At 42.1% G+C, this 19,773-nt stretch overlaps 1 protein-coding gene across 3 annotated transcripts in view; it reads right to left on the minus strand.

Moving 5' to 3' along the window:
* Positions 1-19,773, minus strand: part of CWF19L2 (CWF19 like cell cycle control factor 2) — a 130,914-nt gene that overhangs the window by 55,323 nt on the left and 55,818 nt on the right. For all 3 annotated transcript variants that reach the window (XM_084842709.1, XM_084842707.1, XM_084842708.1), the window contains exons 11-12: positions 10,992-11,117; positions 10,273-10,410 (exon numbers count right to left, since the gene is read on the minus strand). In XM_084842709.1, coding sequence (XP_084698835.1) covers positions 10,273-10,410; positions 10,992-11,117 — 264 coding nt within the window. The remainder of the gene's footprint in view (positions 1-10,272; positions 10,411-10,991; positions 11,118-19,773) is intronic.

Consider the following 19,773-nt stretch of genomic DNA (forward strand, 5'->3'; position numbering starts at 1 on the left):
ATACAGTGGGGAAAAGCCAAAAAAAACCCCTATTATATAAAATCCCATAACAACATGTGCTTGCGTATTTGATTCTATTTATTACCACAATTTTGTATCTAGTTTTCCATTCATCATCTTTTGTCAGCTGATGCATTTCTTCCTTGCATTCACCCACTGAACCTTCATTTTTTTCCAGTAATAACACTAACGCAATATTAATTCAAGTTACACCCTAGATATAAATGCGAAAAGAGTTACTGCTGCTCTGAAAATCTGCCAGAAAGAAAAAGGTGTATAGATGGTGTAAACTGGATCAGGGCAATTTTAAATTGCCATGGCAACACTGACATCATCCATTTTAATTCACAGCATTTATATTTCAGGAATGTTGTACTCCAAATATATTACAGGAAACTGACAAAACAGTAGACCATTGGTATTTGTGAACACAAAAGGTTTCAGCCAAATGGACTGTGAATACTTAAATACTGTACATGAACTTAATGTTCTGCTACCCTTGAATGCAGAACTAATAAAGAGATGGGCGTCTTTATTCAGGTTTTAATTGAATATTGCAGTGATAGGGATTCATTATGCAAATTTCCTTATTACTAGCTTAAATCCTACTATGACTGCTGACACCTGAGTTTGCCAACTAATTCATATATGAATAGAATGTCTGCCAGCAGTTTCTTCCTATTGCAGTAGAGTAACTTTACTATTAAATAATCATACTGCACTATTACTTTATCAGTGATATAGAGCAGGGCCCAAAGTACCAATAGTGGAAGGAAAATGGATACTAGCCTTCTTCCAAAAGTGTTTGTGCAAGATTTCACACAGTACTGTATCAGGTAGGTTCTAATCTATAGTAGTTCTCATGTTTCCTCTGGCACAAACAGAAGAACATCAATTTACTTGTACTTCTCTCACAAGCAGAAGACTTCTTCTGTACACAGAAGGGCACCTTTAGATCCTACTAGGGATGTATGGACTGTGTAAAATCCACTCCGTCTGTGTTTTGCATTTTGTCGGACACCTTTTGTTCCATCATCTGCTCACAGAAGGATGCAAATATTTTTTTTCGTCATGCGGAAAAATACACAAATAATTACATAAGAATTTACATAATTTACCTGAGTACATAACACTTAGCTTATTATCCCCCATTCCATTCAACTTTTCCTCAGCAGAAACGTGCCTATTTTCCTACGAATAAATATGTGTACATTTCAGGAAAGTAAACAAATCATCCGAAAGTCCAGGGACTCTGTGCAGCCTGAAGGGGGTCGGATTCTTAGAAATCCAAGTTCATTTTAGTCTGTCTCAAATTTCTTCAGCATTCCTAGATCCTACCCATAGTAGTAGAAGTTTTAAAATATGAACTTCAACCACAGTGAATAGGATAATCACACAACCACATCAAACCAATCCAGTTTACTTCCTGCACATATTGCAGAAATGTAATACAACCAACAATTTTAAATTTGAAAAAAGAGTACAGCCTATGGGTTTCAGGCCGACTCATTTCAGTGGGGCTTAAGTGTCAATGATTCGATAATGGATTACTCCCTATGTTTCGAAGGATAATAAAAATGAACAGGGCCATACAGATGCCCAGAAAAGGCTAATTTTAACCATGGCATGAAAATAGGATCAACAGCTATCTAAATATGTCAGTGGTAAAATATTCCATATGCACATAATATCCCCTAAGAATGGCTTATTTGTTTTTTTAAACACACCAAGGAAGAGATGTACTCAAGTAATGTGCAGAGGGCAATATGCAACCTCCCAAGAACTGCAAAGTAAGCAAAAAAGAAAGAGCCATGCAATGAAAGGAGATTGCTCTGTAGTGTAATGGCAAGAAATTGGAGAGAGGCTGTAATGCCAGGGTATCATAACCTCTTAAAATATTCATTTTCCTTTTTATTTCTTTAAAATGTCCAGGGGGGCCTACTATACAGAGCACTCATGCATCAAACAAAAGCTTATTAGAAGTCCTCAGAAAGATGATCAGTAATAATAGACAAGATTTCCTCAGACAGCTTGTCCATAACCACCAATCTTCAACACAATATGCAGAAAAGTACTCTTTATTCACATGGATAGGCCATGAGGCCCAATAGACATGACCAATGCTCCTCATGAATTAAGCCTCTCAAAAGGTTCCATGGCAGAGGTTCTGGGAAGACAAGTAAAGGTAGAAAGCTTTCCCTAAAAGGAGAAACGTTGAAATAATCACCCCAGAGTGGTCATCCCTGGTAGTATCATCATTGGAAGAAAGAGATGCCCTCTAGCCAATGTCTCCCGACTCTAGACTGAACATAGTAAGTTGCCTTATACCAGGTCAGGTTATTTGTGCATCTAAACCATTAAATTGCCTGTTCTGATTGGCAGCAGCTCTCCATGGTCTCAGGCAGAAAGAAGACTTTCTCATCACCTGATACCTGACCCTTTTAACTGGAGATGCCAGAATTGGCACCTGGGACCTTCAGTGTGCAAAGCGTGTGCTCTACCACTCAGCTTTTGTTGCTGTTGTTTATTCGGTCAGTTGCTTCCGACTCTGCGTGACTTCATGGACCAGCCCAAGCCAGAGCTTCCTGTCGGCTGTCGCCACCCCCAGCTCCCCCAAGGTCGAGTCCGTCACCTCCAGAATATCATCCATCCATCTTGCCCTTGGTTGGCCCCTCTTCCTTTTGCCTTCCACTTTCCCTAGCATCAGCATCTTCTCCAGGGTATCCTGTCTTCTCATTATGTGGCCAAAGTACTTCAGTTTTGCCTTTAAGATCATTCCCTCAAGTGAGCAGTCTGGCTTTATTTCCTGGAGTATGGACTGGTTTGATCTTCTTGCAGTCCAAGGCACTCTCAGAATTTTCCTCCAGCACCACAGTTCAAAAGCATCTATTTTCCTTCGCTCAGCTTTCCTTATGGTCCAGCTCTCGCAGCCCTAGGTTAATACGGGGAATACTATTGCTTTCACTATGTAGACCTTTGTTGTCAGTGTGATGTCTCTGCTCTTCACTATTTTATCAAGATTTGTCATTGCTCTCCTCCCAAGAAGTCAACGTCTTCTGATTTCCTGGCTGCAGTCAGCATCTGCAGTAATCTTTGCACCTAGAAAGACAAAGTCTGCCACTGCCCCCACGTTTTCTCCCTCTATTTGCCAGTTCTCAATCAAGCTGGTTGCCATAATCTTGGTTTTTTTGAGGTTGAACTGCAACCCAGCTTTTGCACTTTCTTCTTTCACCTTCATCATGAGGTTCCTCAGCTCCTCCTCGCTTTCAGCCATCAAAGTGGTATCATCTGCATATCGGAGATTGTTAATGTTTCTTCCAGCGATTTGAACTCCAGCCTTGGCTTCATCAAGCCCAGCACGTCGCATGATGTGTTCTGCGTACAGGTTGAATAGGTAGGGTGAGCGTATACAACCCTGCCGTACTCCTTTCCCAATCTTAAACCAGTCCGTTGTTCCGTGGTCTGTTCTTACCGTTGCTACTTGGTCGTTATACAGATTCCTCAGGAGGCAGACAAGATGACTTGGTATCCCCATACCACCAAGAACTTGCCACAATTTGTTATGATCTACACAGTCAAAGGCTTTAGAATAGTAAATAAAACAGAAATAGATGTTTTTCTGAAACTCCCTGGCTTTCTCCATTATCCAGCGGATATTGGCAATTTGGTTTCTAGTTCCTCTGCCTTTTCGAAACACAGCTTGTACATCTGGCAATTCTCATTCCATGAATTGCTGGAGTCTACCTTGCAAGATCTTGAGCATTACCTTACTGGCATGTGAAATAAGTGCCACTGTTCGATAGTTTGAACATTCTTTGGTGCTTCCCTTTTTTGGTATGGGGATATAAGTTGATCTTTTCCAATCTGTTGGCCATTCTTGTGTTTTCCAAATTTGCTGGCATATGGCATGCATCACCTTGACAGCATCATCTTGCAAGATTTTAAACAGTTCAGCTGGGATACCGTCATCTCCTGCTGCCTTGTTATTAGCAATGCTTCTTAAGGCCCATTCAACTTCACTCTTCAGGATGTCTGGCTCTAGCTCACTGACCACACCGTCAAATCTATCCCCGATATTATTATTCTTCCAATACAAATCTTTTGTATATTCTTGCCACCTTTTTTTGATCTCTTCTGCTTCTGTTAGGTCCTTGCCATCTTTGTTTTTGATCATACCCATTTTTGCCTGGAATTTACCTCCGATGTTTCTAATTTTCTGGAAGAGGTCTCTTGTCCTTCCTATTCTATTATCTTCTTCCGCTTCTGCACATTGCTTGTTTAAAAATAATTCCTTATCTCTTCTGGCTAACCTCTGGAATTTTGCATTTAATTGGGCATATCTCCCCCTATCACTGTTGCCTTTTGCTTTCCTTCTTTCTTGGGCTGCTTCCAGTGTCTCAGCAGACAGCCATCTTGCCTTCTTGATTCTTTTTCTTTGGGACGTTTTTTGTTGCCGCCTCCTGAACAATGTTGCGAACTTCTGTCCATAGTTCTTCCGGGACCCTATCTACTAAATCTAGTCCCTTAAATCTATTCTTCACGTCCACTGCATATTCATTAGGAATATTCATGAGCTCATATCTAACTGATCTGTGGGTCTTCCCTATTCTCTTTAGTCTGATTCTAAATTGTGCAATAAGTTCGTGATCTGAACTACAATCAGCTCCAGGTCTTGTTTTTACCAACTGCATAGATGTCCGCCACCTTTGGCTACAAAGGATGTAGTCAATCTGATTTCGGTGTCGACCGTCTGGTGAAGTCCATGTATAAAGTCGTCTCTTAGGTTGTTGGAAGGAAGTGTTTGTTATGCACAGTGAGTTGTCTTGGCAAAATTCTATCAGCCTATGTCCTGCTTCATTTTGTTCTCCCAGACCATGCTTGCTGTAATTCCAGGTGTCGTTTGACTACCCACCTTAGCATTCCAGTCTCCTGTAATGAAAATAACATCTTTGTTTGGCGTACTATCCAGTAGGTGCTGCAGATCCTCATAGAACTTATCTACTTCTGCTTCTTCAGCATCTGTGGTTGGGGCATATATTTGGATCACTGTGATGTTAAATGGCTTACCCTGAATTCGAATTGAGATAATTCTGTCATTTTTTGGATTGTATCCAAGCACTGCTTTAGCCACTTCATTATTAATTATGAAGGCTACTCCATTTCTTCTGTGGTCCTCTTGTCCACAGTAGTAGATCTGGTGGTCATTTGATGTGAAGTGGCCCATTCCAGTCCATTTCAGTTCACTGACACCCAAAATGTCTATATTTAATCTTGACATCTCCCCAATAACCGCATCCAATTTGCCCTGGCTCATAGATCTTACATTCCAGGTTCCTATGGTGTGTTGATCTTTAGAACATCGGATTCGTCGTTCACCACCAGCACCATCAGCTGCTAGCCGTCCTTTCGGCTTTGAGCTAGCTGCGTCATCACATCTGGGGCTAGTTGAACTTATCCTCTGTTCCTCCCCAGTAGCATTTTGACCATCTTCCGACCTGGGAGTCCCATCCTCCAATGGTATACCGACATATCTCTGGTTGTACTGATGCATTTAGTTTTCATGGCAAGAATACTGGGGTGGGTTGCCGTTTCCTTCCCCAGGGATCGTATTTAGTCTGACCTCTCCGCCATGACCTACCCGTCTTGGGTGTCCCTTCACGGTTTAGCTCATGACGTCATTGAGGTGCTCAAGCTCCAGCACCACGACAAGGTAACCATCTCCTTTGCTGAAGAAATATAAGAAAAATATTTTCTTATATTTCTATTTCTATTTTATATTTATATTTCTTATATTTTCTTATATTATATAAAAATATTGAAGAAAAATAGCTTTGCAGCTATTTGCAAGCAATTCTAAACTTGCCCAAGTCCATCCCTTCTTGATCCCCTGTTTAATTCCTCTTGTAAATAGTACATGGTTTTTCATTTCCAAGTGTGTCAAAACCTGCTTTTCTAAAAATCTAATACCTTTTGTTTCACTATCTAATACCAAAATCTAATACCTTTTGTTTCACCTTTTATTTCACAGCACTGGGAGAGGAGGTTTCGGACCCGTGGCCACTTACTTGTGGGGTGCCACAGGGTTCCATCCTCTCCCCGATGCTATTTAACATCTATGTGAAGCCGCTGGGGGCTATCATCAGGAGGTTTGGGGTGTAGTGTCATCAATAAGCAGATGACACGCAGCTCTACCTCTCATTCAAATCTTCACCAAGGTTGGCTGTAGAATCCCTGTCCAAATGTCTGGAGACGGTGAGTGGCTGGATGGGGAGGAATAAGCTGAAGCTGAACCCTGACAAGACAGAGGTACTTTTGGTGGGAGACAAGAGGAGGCTGGGGGATGTTGACCTGGTGTTGAATGGGGTACGGCTACCCTTGAAAGACCAGGTCCGCAGCCTGGGGGTCATTTTGGACTCCCAGCTGTCCATGGAGGCTCAGGTGTCAGCTGTGAGCCGGACAGCGCTGTATCAACTCCATCTGATACGGCGGCTGCGCCCCTTCCTTCCCGACCATCTGCTCCCATCGGTAGTACATGCCCTGGTCTCCTCTCGTTTAGACTACTGTAATGCGCTCTACGTGGGGTTACCCTTGAAGACGGTTCAGAAACTGCAGCTGGTACAGAACGCGGCGGCTCGCCTGATTAAAGGCAGCCCCCGGCGAGATCACATCACTCCAGTGCTGAAGGAGTTGCCTGGTTACCAGTTGTTTTCCGGGCCAAATTCAAGGTGTTGGTTTTGACCTTTAAACCCTATATGGCTCCGGCCCAGCCTATCTTAAGGAGCGCCTCCAGCAGCACCAGACAGGCCGCTTAACAAGATCAGCCTCGGATGGCCTTCTCTCTGTCCCATCAGCCAGGACAGCTAGACTGGTGGGGACGAGGGAGAGGGCCTTCTCTGTGGTGGCCCCCACTCTGTGGAACTCCCTCCCTAGGGAACTCTGTCATGCCCCCTCTTTAATGAGCTTCCGTCGTGCATTAAAAACGTGGTTGTTCAGGCAGGCATTTGGGGTGGGTTAGGGTATTTTAGAAAATGTTTTTATTGTAGAATTTTATTGTTTTAAACTGTTTTATTGTATGTTGTACATTGCCCAGAGTGGCTGGGTGACCAGCCAGATGGACGATTAATACATTTAATAATAAAAATAAATAATAAACTATTCTTATGGCTCCCTCTTTTTAAATTAATTATTTCAAGATTGCTTCATTCCAAGGTGCTTTCTACCTTCATAATCTCTTATTTCTACTTGTACTTTCTACTGAGCATAATGCAGATTGAAAATCATCTGTTTGGACAGCTATACACACAAGTGAAATCTAGTTGACTTTCATGTTGAAAGCAAAGACATTGAGACTGACCTCAGTGTGATTTTATTATTGAATTTCCAAGTTCGGGGAAGAAGAAAAAACTTTGTAAAATAAATGGTTTAATATATCCCAAATTAAAAACAGAAGATAATCTTATTGTTGTTTCCCATACAATGTGCATAATATTCAATGCACATTAGAAATCACATTTCAATGTTTTCTAGTTGCAACGGTACTTATTTCTTGGAAAAAAGCCACTGCTTTAAAGTAATACAGACACACCAAAGCCAACATTTCAGTCAAAAAGATTAATGAAAGTCCTCTACAGTACTGAAGGGCCACTTTTCTCACATACTAAGCAGAATATCATTTTTAGACTTTCATCAATTTCAGGAAGATGACATTCATTTTAACTGATATATTTTTCATTGCTCTCCTAAATGAAAGCATCAAAGAGAGAGTCATTATTGGGGGTATCAATTCTGTGCATTTCATTAATAAAAAATGACAAAATGGCTTCAGATGCTGCTCCTACAGAAAAAAATGTTAAATCACTACCTTTCAATACTGAAGTTTACCTAAAGCGTTCATACATCTTTTAAAGATTATATAACAATATATGCACACACTGAAAACCAGTATGGTATAGCATATGGTATACTGGAGTTGGTCTGGCAAACCTAGGTTCAAATCCCCATTCAGTTATGCAGCATAATACAAGGCCTAGGCCAGTTACCTTCTCTCACTAGGCTGTTGTGAAAATATAGGGTTTTTTAAAGGCTTTTACTAGGGCCAAAATGTCAAGACCTCTTTCAAGTAGCAGGTACTAGAAAGCCAGTGTAAAACTCTATTGATTCCTAAAACCTGAAACATACACCTTCCATATATATCTATCACACACACACACACAGAGCGAGAGAGAGGCAGAGGCACCTGCCATCTTATTTTGCTGTTTCATATTGATCTAAGGGGAAAGACTTAATTTTCCTTATCTTGCCCCGCTTCTTATTCATAAGAATAAGTTGTGGTTTTAATGTTCTATATATTTTAAATTGTTTTATTGTGTGTTGTTTGGTTTTAGTTTTTGTGAACCGCCCAGAGAGCTTCAGCTATTGGGCGGTATAGAAATGAAATAAATAAATAAATAAATAAATAAGTATCTAAAGATGGCAAGCTGGTAGTGAGGAGGAGGGAGTGGAGTCATCACTTTCCCTGCCACTTGCTTCTCTGTTCTTTACGACCCCCTCAAGCTGCTCTCTCCCTCCCCTACAGGGCTGCGTATTGGCCTTCACATCATTTGTTTAGATCCATACAAAAGGAGGCAGAAAGTAGCTTGGGGTGATTAAAAGTGTAGAAGCACCGGGTTGAGAATGGGTTAAGCATCCACTACTTCTCTGCTTCATATCACTTCCTCCTGAAGCTGCTTTTTCAGAAAAAAAGGGGGGGTGACATTAAGGGTGAGTTCCATACATTTGTGTGTACTTGTCTAGTTTAGCCCTTTTTCTCAATCCTTATTTTAGAACAATGGGGCCTCAATTCCTACTTCCATTTTGTTTACATTGACTATTCTTTTGATGGGCTTTCAGAAAATGGATGCTTTCAGACAATGTGAGCCATTACGGTATACCATTTACCAACTGCATATAAGAGCTCTAAAAGAATGAGATAAGCTTTTTGTGGCATGTTATTAGTTTTCCAACAGAGGGGAGGAGGATCACATGTGGCTAGATGTGGTCCTTCATACTCACCCCACATCCAGGCCAGGCACTTATATCTTTCAGAGTTTTCACTGGATAAACTGTATTTTAAGTTCAAGTTTTAAGTGTAGCAGAAATATAGACTTCAGTTTTTCAGACTGTTAAATAAATTAGCATGAGCTGTCGTGGTTACAACCCACTTCATCAGATGCGCTAAGTGGAACTGGAGGCTCTGAGTCTGATAAAACACTTAAACAAGCAGATCCACGTAGTTAACTACACTTAACACGTGAATTTGTAAACGTAAGGCTAACACGGTTATACTATAATATTATTAGCTGTATTTCAAGGTAACATATATCTAAGTTCAAGTTTCCATGGAGCAAAATTTGAAAACTATCACTGTAGACAAATTTAGGGCACACACCTATGGGTTGCACCCTTGTGAGGCAGAAGCCTCCAGACTCAGACACTTCTGTGTATCCAATGCCTTGTCCATCTGAAGCCTGCAGTGGGGAGGAGTGGCGAAAGTGATTTTCACCTCTCCATCCCCCAATTCCTGCATTTTTTCCTATATGGGCTTTTTTGCCCATCTAGCGATGGCGCTTCAAAAGGGGAGGAAAGGAGGCTGGAAGAGGCTCAGGATAGCTTGTATCCTGGCCTCTCTGGTCTCCTCCCCTCCCCACCTACCAGAATGCCCTCTTTTCCAACCTTGGAGGCCAGCCAGCACGGTTCTTTCCACGCTGGCTACTAAGGAATGGGGGAGAGGGATCGGATCTCTGACTCCACCTTCTGAGGTCGAAGCACTGTCTCTGACCTCGGAAGGTGACATTCCCACTATCCTATGGGCTCTTAGACAATGTCTAGGGGCCATAGGACTGCTCCCTAAGTCTGTAATTCTATGCACATTTACTTGGGAGTAAACTCCATTAAACATAGTGAGACTTGCTTCTGAACTAACATGCACAGGATTGCACTTTAAGGTAATTACAGACCATGGTCAGAAGTGCATGCTAAATCACAAACACTACAGGACAGAAGAAGTGATTCATATGCATGTCCATACATATTTGTTAAATGAAAACCTATATTTGAACAAATCATGTTGTGACCTAGGTTTCCTCAACCTTACAGTACTCACATAAAGACTTGAAGATGCCTTGGAACATTTTATGCCAAACAGCTTTTTTTTAAATGTGAAAGTAAGGTGTGTTTTTAATATTAGAAATGTTCTTCCCATTTTAATATAAATTCAGACACATCAGGCCTTACCTTTGATGCCATTCTCATGAAAACCTTATTTTGATCCTCTGCTGTTCTTATCTTTTCATTCCTGACCAAATCCTTCAAGCTAAGATTATCATCATCCTGAAAATACCGGACCCTTTCCTTATCCACGTGAGTAGTGATCTGAAAATGAATTATTAATTTGGTGTGATTGCCAACAATTTTGAAATGAATCCTATCTAAAAACTTTATAAAATTCAGCTACCCCAAATCAGCACTGGAATTTTATAAAATGCCCTGATTTCAGCAAAATAACCTCAAAGTGATATAACAGAGAATTCATGAAAGCTATCTGATTTCTCATTAGACACCATCAACACAATGGGCTTTTGCAAAAGATGATTGAAAAGGTACCTTAAAGGCTGATAATTTTATACCTGGGAGCAAAAGCACTGATTAACATTTTTACAAAATAGACTGCACAAGTCTATTTTTTTCCAGATGAGAAAAGAACCCCAGATACTATCTTCATTCGTGCTGTTGGATCAGCTGGCATAGAGTCTCCCCTTCTGCAGTGGCCATCAGAGAAGGATAGCCTTCTGTGTATTTCATGGCATTCCAGAAATAGAGTAATAACTTTCTTACATGGTATTTGGAGTTCAAGGTCAATTTTGCTCTTTATCCACCATACATGCATATTTTGGAAATACATTTTGGAAATACACTCTAATAAGAAGTGAAAGAAGACTTGTTGTTATACATACCGTTTGCTTCTTCCTTCTTCTCCCTGTGGGCTCCTGCAGATCTCCTGGAGTATTAACAGGCCATGCTCTACCAGACTTATCAGTTCTGATAAGGATCACTTCATTGTCTTCTTGGAAGCCTGGTGTCTGTATTCAAGGTGCAAAAGGGGGGGGGGGCAGAGAACATAAGTAAACAGGGAAACATTGAAACAGGTGTCATCTGTTGATTTAAAGAGTCAATAATTGGTATTGTGCTAACCCTGCCACTTAAGACTAAACAAATGAAAACAAATTCTCCAAAGCGAAATTTTCCAGTGACAGCATCTTAGAAATTTTCATTGAAGACAGCCCCTTTACCAGATAGCGGATAAAGTTTGCCTGGTATGATCTCCTGCACTAAATATTGGGTACCCTAGGTAGCTGTAAACTGCCCTGGAAATGTTTTAATAGAAAGGAGGTTATGAAAATCTATTAAACAGACACAAACACACATATAACTCTATATAGTTTTTAAAGGATAAGCAATAACAACTCTTGTGGCACCTTAAAGACAAAACAAATATATTAATGCATAAACTTTTGTGGACTAGAGACCACTTCATCAAGATGTATGAAGTATTATCTTGAGCTGCAAGTCTCATTCACATGGCTGGGGAGTGGGGGGACAGTAAACAGCATGGTCAGAGGGAAAATGAAATGCATACAGCACAGAGGCAATTATGTTATTAACACTGGCCACTCACAAAACAGATTTTGGTGATGACAACACCTGGCATTGGTAAGCTAATTAACACATGTATTGTGATTAAAATCAACAACCATTTATCCTGATTCAAACCACAGGAGATAGGATTGATCCTCTTTGATGAACTGTAACTCAGCACTTCCTTGTTCTAGTCTTCCTTTGAAGTTCCTTTCCTCAAGAATGGCCACTTTAAGGTCAGTTACAGAGTGCTCTGAGAAACTGAAATGTTCCTCCACAGGTTTAAAGGATGTAAAGCATCCATCTTATAGGTATGTCTGCCCTGGTCTTCCTTGAAAGCATCAAAGGAAGCAGAGTAACACCTACCATGTCCCCCTACATAAGCCAGAATTTGAAACCATGGCTTCAACCAGTTTACAAACATGGTTAAAACAGACCTTAAGTTGTGCATATGTGTGTTCTAAGCTACTGGCAAGCGAAAAGGAGAGACAATCTGCTGTGGAGAGGGGAGGTTCCTGAGGTTGGCTTTTCAATTTGCATTCCACGGTTTGCAGGGACCCGGGGTAACATATCATCGGACCTAAGTACTGGGATGTCAAATAATGGGGAAAGTATTTTCAAGTTTATACGGAAAAAAGATACTTAAAAAATTAAGAGAACAGGGTATAAGCTTCTCAGTCAGTAATTAGAAAACAGCACCTTATTGTATGTTAATTGACTAAATTAGCTCTAATAAGGGGAATGTCATCAAAATTGGGCACATTAAAACTGACTTTGTCAAGTTTGATAAATGATGATATAAATCTCTCTCCAAGCCATTTTCAGACAAATAAACAATGTGTCTAGTTCACATCTGCTCTACCAATAATGACAGCTTATCCCTGAAAGCTCTGAGAGAGTAAGAAAGTTCTGTGGGTATGAAAGCATCAGGGCTCTAAGGGCTTAATTATATTCTTCAGGAAAAGCTACACAGAAATAATAGAGAAAGGGGTGGAAACCTCCCCCTGATCTACACATTTTCCTTCCTGCTACGTTTTTATCAGCAAATAATCTTACTCCTCCTTTACTCAGAAGTTTAAGCCTAGATTTTACTTTGGCAAACCTTTTACAACATCTTTTTTATTATACTGCCCCTTCTGCTCACAAGCAATCCTTTGGGCAATTTCCAGCTATTGGACAATCTCCAATTATTAAATATTTCAATAATTCTGCATACTATTGAGCCCAGAAGACAACATCATCATCACCACCACCACAAGAATAATAACAATAATATGGAAAAAGAAATAAGATCTTGAGTCTATAGTATACATGTATCTGTCTGGTGAAACTTTACAGGAGTTGCTTATTCTCAGGTACTCGAACTCCCTGAAACACTGGAATGGCTTCGGCTATTGGGCGGTATAGAAATGAAATAAATAAATAAATGGCCTTGCTAGTCATTCCAAAATGAAAAGAATGTCACCGTGAAGAAGCCCGACAATGGGTCTTCTCTGTAGTGGAACCCACCCTCTGGAAAACCCTCCCCCGTGCAGTTCAGGAGGCAGAAAATGTGGTATGTTTCAAGCACCTCCTAAAAGCACACCTTTTCACCCAGGCTTTACCTGGGTTGTAACTGCTATTGGGTTTTACTCTGGTTTTACATGCTACTTTTAAACTTTTAGGGCACAATCCTATGGCCATTAGTCAGCAGGTAGACAGCCATAGGATAGGTCAGTTCCTGGAGAACTGACCTCCCGCTCCCATGCTGCCTCGTAGGCAGCGTGGATCAGCCCTGCATTCCACGCTCATAAGAGCAGCGTGGAGCAGCGAAAACAGGGCGTTCCCAGGGGGTGAGCTGGGAGGTTGGAAATGCCGGTACGACACATCCTATGTGTTGTCCGGCTGCCGCTTCCTGTGCTCAGAGGTCCTGCAGCTAGACAGCTGAAATCGGCTGTCTAGCAACAAAAGCAGGGTGGTGGGGAGGAGATCTGCTCCTCACCGCTCCTCCCACCCTGTACTGGATAGGCGGTTGCCCCTGGGCTTGGAGGCAACTGTCGATCCAAATAGGATTGCTCCCTCCAAGTCTTATCTTTCATTGTGTTATATTTTATGGTTTTAATTATTGTGAACTGCCAAGAGCGCCTCGGCTGTTGGGCAGCATATAAAAGAAAAAAAATGTGATGCAACAGACCTGTCATGCCCTCTAGATACTCCGTGCTGGTGCAAATAAACCACAAAACATGTCTAAACAAAGGCTCTGTGTTACAATTGGACAGCAATTCTGAAGGTACGCTCTGTATAACCTTGTTACACTTTTTCTCTGTGTAGATTCACTTTAAGATCACTGCCTTGTTGTGGCGAAGGGACTTGCGTAACTCAGTGAAGCCATAAGCTATGCCGTGCAGGGCCACCCAAGACGGACAGGTCATGGCAGAGAGTTCTGACAAAATGTAGTCCACTGGAGAAGGAAATGGCAACCCACTCCAGTATCCTTGCCAAGAAAACCCCATGGAACGTATCACAAGGCTAAAAGAGATGACGCCAGAAGATGAGCCCCTCAGGTCGGAAGGTGTCCGATATACTACTGGGGAAGAGCAGAGGGTATTTCCAAGTAGCGCCAGAAAGCGTGAAGCAGCTGGGCCAAAGCCGAAAGGACACTCAGCTGTGGATGTGTCTGGTGGTGAAAAGAAAATCCGATGCTGTAAAGAACAATATTGTTTAGGAACCTGGAATGTCAGATCAATGAATCAAGGTAAGCTGGAGGTGGTCAAACATGAGATGGCAAGATTGAACATCGACATCTTGGGAAGCAGCGAACTAAAATGGACAGGCATGGGCGAATTTAATTCAGGTGACCATCATATCTACTACTGTAGGCAAGAATCCCTGAGAAGAAATGGAGTAGCACTCATAGTCAACAAAAAGGTGGGAAAAGCAGTACTGGGGTACAATCTTAAAAACGATAGAATGATCTCAGTACAAATCCAAGGCAAACCATTCAGCATCACAGTAATTCAAGTCTATGCCCCAACCACTGAGGCCGAAGAAGCTGAGGTTGATGGGTTCTATGAAGACCTACAACACCTTCTAGAACTAACACCAAAAAAAGATGTCCTCTTCATCATAGGGGATTGGAATGCTAAAGTAGGAAGTCAAGAAATCACCGGGATAACAGGCAGGCATGGCCTTGGTGTACAAAATGAAGCAGGACAAAAGCTAATAGAGTTTTGCCAAGAGAACATGCTGATCATAGCAAACACTCTTTTCCAACAGCACAAGAGACGACTCTACACATGGACATCACCAGATGGTCAATACCGAAATCAGATTGATTATGTCCTTTGCAGTCAAAGATGGAGAAGCTCTATACAGTCAGTAAAAACAAGGCCTGGAGCTGACTGTGGCTCAGATCATGAGCTTCTTGTTGCAAAATTTCGGCTGAAATTGAAGAACGTAGGGAAAACCACTAAACCATTCAGGTATGACCTAAATCATATCCCTTCTGAATATACAGTGGAGGTGAGGAATAGATTTCAGGGATCAGACCTGATAGACAGAGTGCCTGAGGAACTATGGACGGAGGTCCGTAACATTGTTCAGGAGGCAGCAACTCAATCCATCCCAAAGAAAAAGAAGTGCAAGAAAGCAAAGTGGCTGTCTGATGAGGCTTTACAAGTAGCTCACGAAAGAAGGGAAGCGAAAAGCAAGGGAGAAAGGGGAAGATCTATCCAACTGAATGCAGAGTTCCAGAGAATAGCAAGGAGAGACAAGAAGGCCTTCTTAAATGAACAATGCAAAGAAATCGAGGAAAACAACAGAATGGGAAAGACTAGAGATCTCTTCAAGAAAATTGGAGATCTCAAGGGAACGTTTTGTGCAAAGACGGGCATGATAAAGGACAAAGAAGGCAGGGACCTAACAGAAGCAGATGAGATTAAGAAGAGGTGGCAAGAATACACAGAAGAACTATACAGGAAAGATCTGAATGTCCCTGATAGCCATGAGAGTGCGGTCACTGAACTTGAGCCGGACATCCTCGAGAGTGAAGTCAAGTGGGCCTTAGGAAGCATTACTAACAACAAAGCTAGTGGAGATGACAGTATTCCAGTTGAGCTATTTAAAATCCTAAAGGATGATGCTGTTAAAGTGCTGCATTCAATATGCCAACAAATTTGGAACACTCAACAATGGCCGCAAGACTGGAAAAGGTCAGTTTACATTCCAATTCCAAAGAACGGCAACGCCAAAGAGTGTTCAAACTACCGCACAATTGCGCTCATTTCACATGCCAGCAAGGTGATGCTCAAAATCCTACAAGCTAGGCTTCAGCAGTATGCGAACCGATAACTACCGGAAGTACAAGCTGGGTTTCGAAGAGGCAGAGGAACTAGAGATCAAATCACCAACATTCGCTGGATCATGGAGAAAGCAAGAGAATTCCAGAAAAACGTCTATTTCTGCTTCATTGACTACGCTCAAGCCTTTGATTGTGTGGATCACAACAAACTGTGGTAAATTCTGAAAGTGATGGGAATACCAGACCACCTTACCTGTCTCCTGAGAAACCTGTACAAGGGTCAAGAAGCAACAGTAAGAACCGGACATGGAACAACCAATTGGTTCAAAATTGGGAAAGGAGTACGACAAGGCTGCATATTGTCACCCTGCTTATTTAACTTATATGCAGAGTACATCATGAGAAATGCTGGGCTGGATGAATCACAGGTCGGAATTAAGATTGCTGGGAGAATTATCAACAACCTCAGATATGCAGACGATACCACCCTAATGGCAGAAAGCGAAGAGGATCTAAAGAGCCTCTTGTTGAGGGTGAAAGAGGAGAGTGCAAAAAGCTGGTTTGAAACTCAACATTACAAAAACGAAGATCATGGCATCTGGCCCCATCACTTCCTGGCATATAGAAGGGGAAGAAATGGAAGCAGTGACAGATTTTACTTTCTGGGGCTCCAAGATCACCGCAGATGGTGACTGTAGCCATGAAATTAAAAGACGCTTGCTCCTTGGGAGGAAAGCTATGGCACACTTAGACAGCATAGTAAGAAGCAGAGACATCACCTTGCCGACAAAGGTCCGTCTAATCAAAGCTATGGTTTTCCCAGTAGTAATGTATGGCTGTGAGAGCTGGACTATAAGGAAGGCTGAGCGCCGAAGAATTGATGCTTTCGAACTGTGGTGCTGGAGAAGACTCTTAGGAGTCCCCTGGACTGCAAGGATGTCCAATCAGTCAATCCTAAAGGAAATCAACCCTGAGTGCTCATTGGAAGGACAGATACTGAAGCTCAAATATTTTGGCCACCTAATGCGAAGAGAAAACTCTCTGGAAAAGACCCTGATGCTGGGAAAGACTGAAGGCAAAAGGAGAAGGGGACGGCAGAGGATGAGATGGCTAGATAGTATCACCAATGCAATGAATATGAACTTGAGCACACTCCGGGAGAGAGCGCAGGACAGGAAGGCCTGGCGTGCTATGGTCCATGGGGTCACGAAGAGTCGGACACGACTGAACGACTGAACAACAACAACATAAACCTATTCATGCTTACTCAGACATAATTCTCACTGTGTTCAAAGGGACTTATGCCCAGGTTAGTGTGCATAAGACTGCAGCCTAAGAGATATAGCTGTGAACTAGGAAGCCCTGGTTCCTAGTAGCTCAAATTTCACTTTTGCTGTGAAGTTCTGGATGACTTTCACAAGCCACTCTCAGCCTTTTAACTACAATATAGGGGTAATACTGACTTATCTGACAGGGTTGCTGTAATGACTATTTAAATAATGTATGCAGAGTAGACTGATTTAAATCAAAGCTATTTAGATCACATTAAAAATGCAGGTTTAAATTATTGTTTTAAATCAAGTCCCATAAGAACATAAGAAGAGCCATGCTGTATCAGACCAAGGGTCCATCTAGACCAGGATTCTGTTCACACAGTGGCCAACCAGCTATCGATTGGGAACCCACAAGCAGGCCATGAGTGCAACAGCATCCTCCCACCCATGTTCCCCAGCAACTGGTGTACACAGGCTCACTGCCTCTGGCACTGGAGGTAGCACATAGCCATCAGGACTAGTAGCCACTGATAGCCTTTTCTTCCAGGAAGTTGTCCAACCCCCCTTTAAAGCCATCCAAAATGGTGGCCATACTATATCCTGTGGTAGCACATTCCATAGTTTAACTATGCACTGTGTGAAGTACTTCCTTTTATCTGTCCTGAATCTCCCACCACTTAGCTTCATAGGTTGACCCCTAGGCTCTAGTATTTTGAGAGAGAAAATGTTTCCCTATCCACATCCTCCACACCTTGCATAATTTTGTAGACCTCTATCATGTCTCCCCTTACCCTCCTTTTTTCCAAGCTAAACAATCCTAGCTGTTATAACCTTCTCTCAGAGGAGATGCTCCAGCACCTTGATCATTTTAGTTGCCCTTTCTGCACTTTTTCCAGCTCAACAATAACTTTTTTTAGGTGTGGTGACCAGAACTGCATTCCAAGTGTGGCCGCACTATAGATTTGTATAGGGGCAGTTTGATGTTGGCAGTTTTATTCCCAATTCCTTTTCTACTTATGCCTAACATGGAGTTTGCCTTTTTTACAGCGGCCGCACACTGGATTGACATCTTCATTGAGCTCTCCATCACGACCCCAAGTTCTCTTTCCTGGTTGGTCACTGCTAGTTTGGATCCCATCAGGCTATACTTGAAGTTGGGATTTTTTGCCCCAACGTGCATCACTTTACACTTGCTTACACTGAACTGCATTTGCCTTCTGGATGCCCACTCTCCCAGTTTGGAGAGATCCTTTTGGAGCTCTGCACAATCCCTTTTTTTTTAACCACCCTAAATAATTTGGTGTCATCAGCAAATTTGGCCACTTCACTCCTCACTCCAGATCATTTATGAACAAGTTGAAAAGCACTGGTCCCAATACAGGTCCATGTGGGACCCCACGACTGACTTCACTCTATTGGAAGAATTTACCATTTATTCCTACTCTCTGATTTCTGTTCTTTAACCAGTTACTGATCCATAAGAGGACCTGTCCTCTTATTCATGACTGCTAAGTTTGCTCAGGAGTCTTTGATGAGGGACTTTGTCAAAAGCCTTTTGGAAGTTCAAGGAAACAATATTTACTGGATCACCCCTGTGGTGGGAGATTCAGGACAGATAAAAGGAAGTACTTCTTCACACAACACATAGTTAAACTATGGAATTCACTACCACAACATGTAGTGATGGCCACCAATTTGGATAGCTTTAAAAGGGGGTTGGACAAATTCCTGGAGGAAAAGGCTATTAACGGCTACTAGCCCTGATGGCTATGTGCTACCTTCAGTTCCAGAGGCAGTGAGCCTACGCATACCAGTTGCTGGGGAACATGGGTGGGAAGATGCTGTTGCACTCATGTCCTGCTTGTGGGTTCCCGGTCAACAGTTGGTTGGCTACTGAGTGAGCATAATGCTGGACTAGATGGACCCTAGGACTGATCCAGCATGACTCCTCTTATGCTCTTAACTGCAAAATTATATTTCTTTAGATTAGCGGTACATAACCTGCTCCACTTGGCTGCTCCCGGTCTGGCACCCCCCACAGCCCAGCTAACCCACCCACCAGCTTCTTCCTAGGCTCTGCCTCGTTTCTCCAGCAGGGAAAATCTCTTATCTCTGATCAGTAGCTCATCAGAGATAAGAGCTTTTCCCTGTAGAGCACTGAAAATGGTTGCCTTTCTCAGGACTTAGAAAGAAAAAGCTCTTATCCCCAACCACATACTCATCAAAGATAAGAGATTTTCCCTGCCAGAAAAAGAGGGCAAAGCCTAGGGAGGAAGCTGCTAAGTGATTTAGTCCTGCTTACTTATGAGTAGAAAAAGCTTTCCCAACTTGTTAGTGGCAGCAGACAAACTACAGGTCCTGCTAGTAGTGCTGTGTGTGCATGCACACGTACATGTGAAGCCCCCAGCACACACTGACTGGTACATATTATCACTTTGGAATGATGGTCATGCATGTGTGTTCTTTTAATGAAACAAACAATCATTTGACTTCTTTCGTAATAGTCCTCAGCTGTGTCGCTTCTTAGAAGGATGAATTATCCAACTT

The sequence above is a fragment of the Heloderma suspectum genome, chromosome 3, assembly GCF_057233095.1.
Source record: "Heloderma suspectum isolate Gila_16-S chromosome 3, 16-S_ref, whole genome shotgun sequence".
In the NCBI taxonomy this organism is placed as follows: Eukaryota; Metazoa; Chordata; class Lepidosauria; order Squamata; family Helodermatidae; genus Heloderma; species Heloderma suspectum.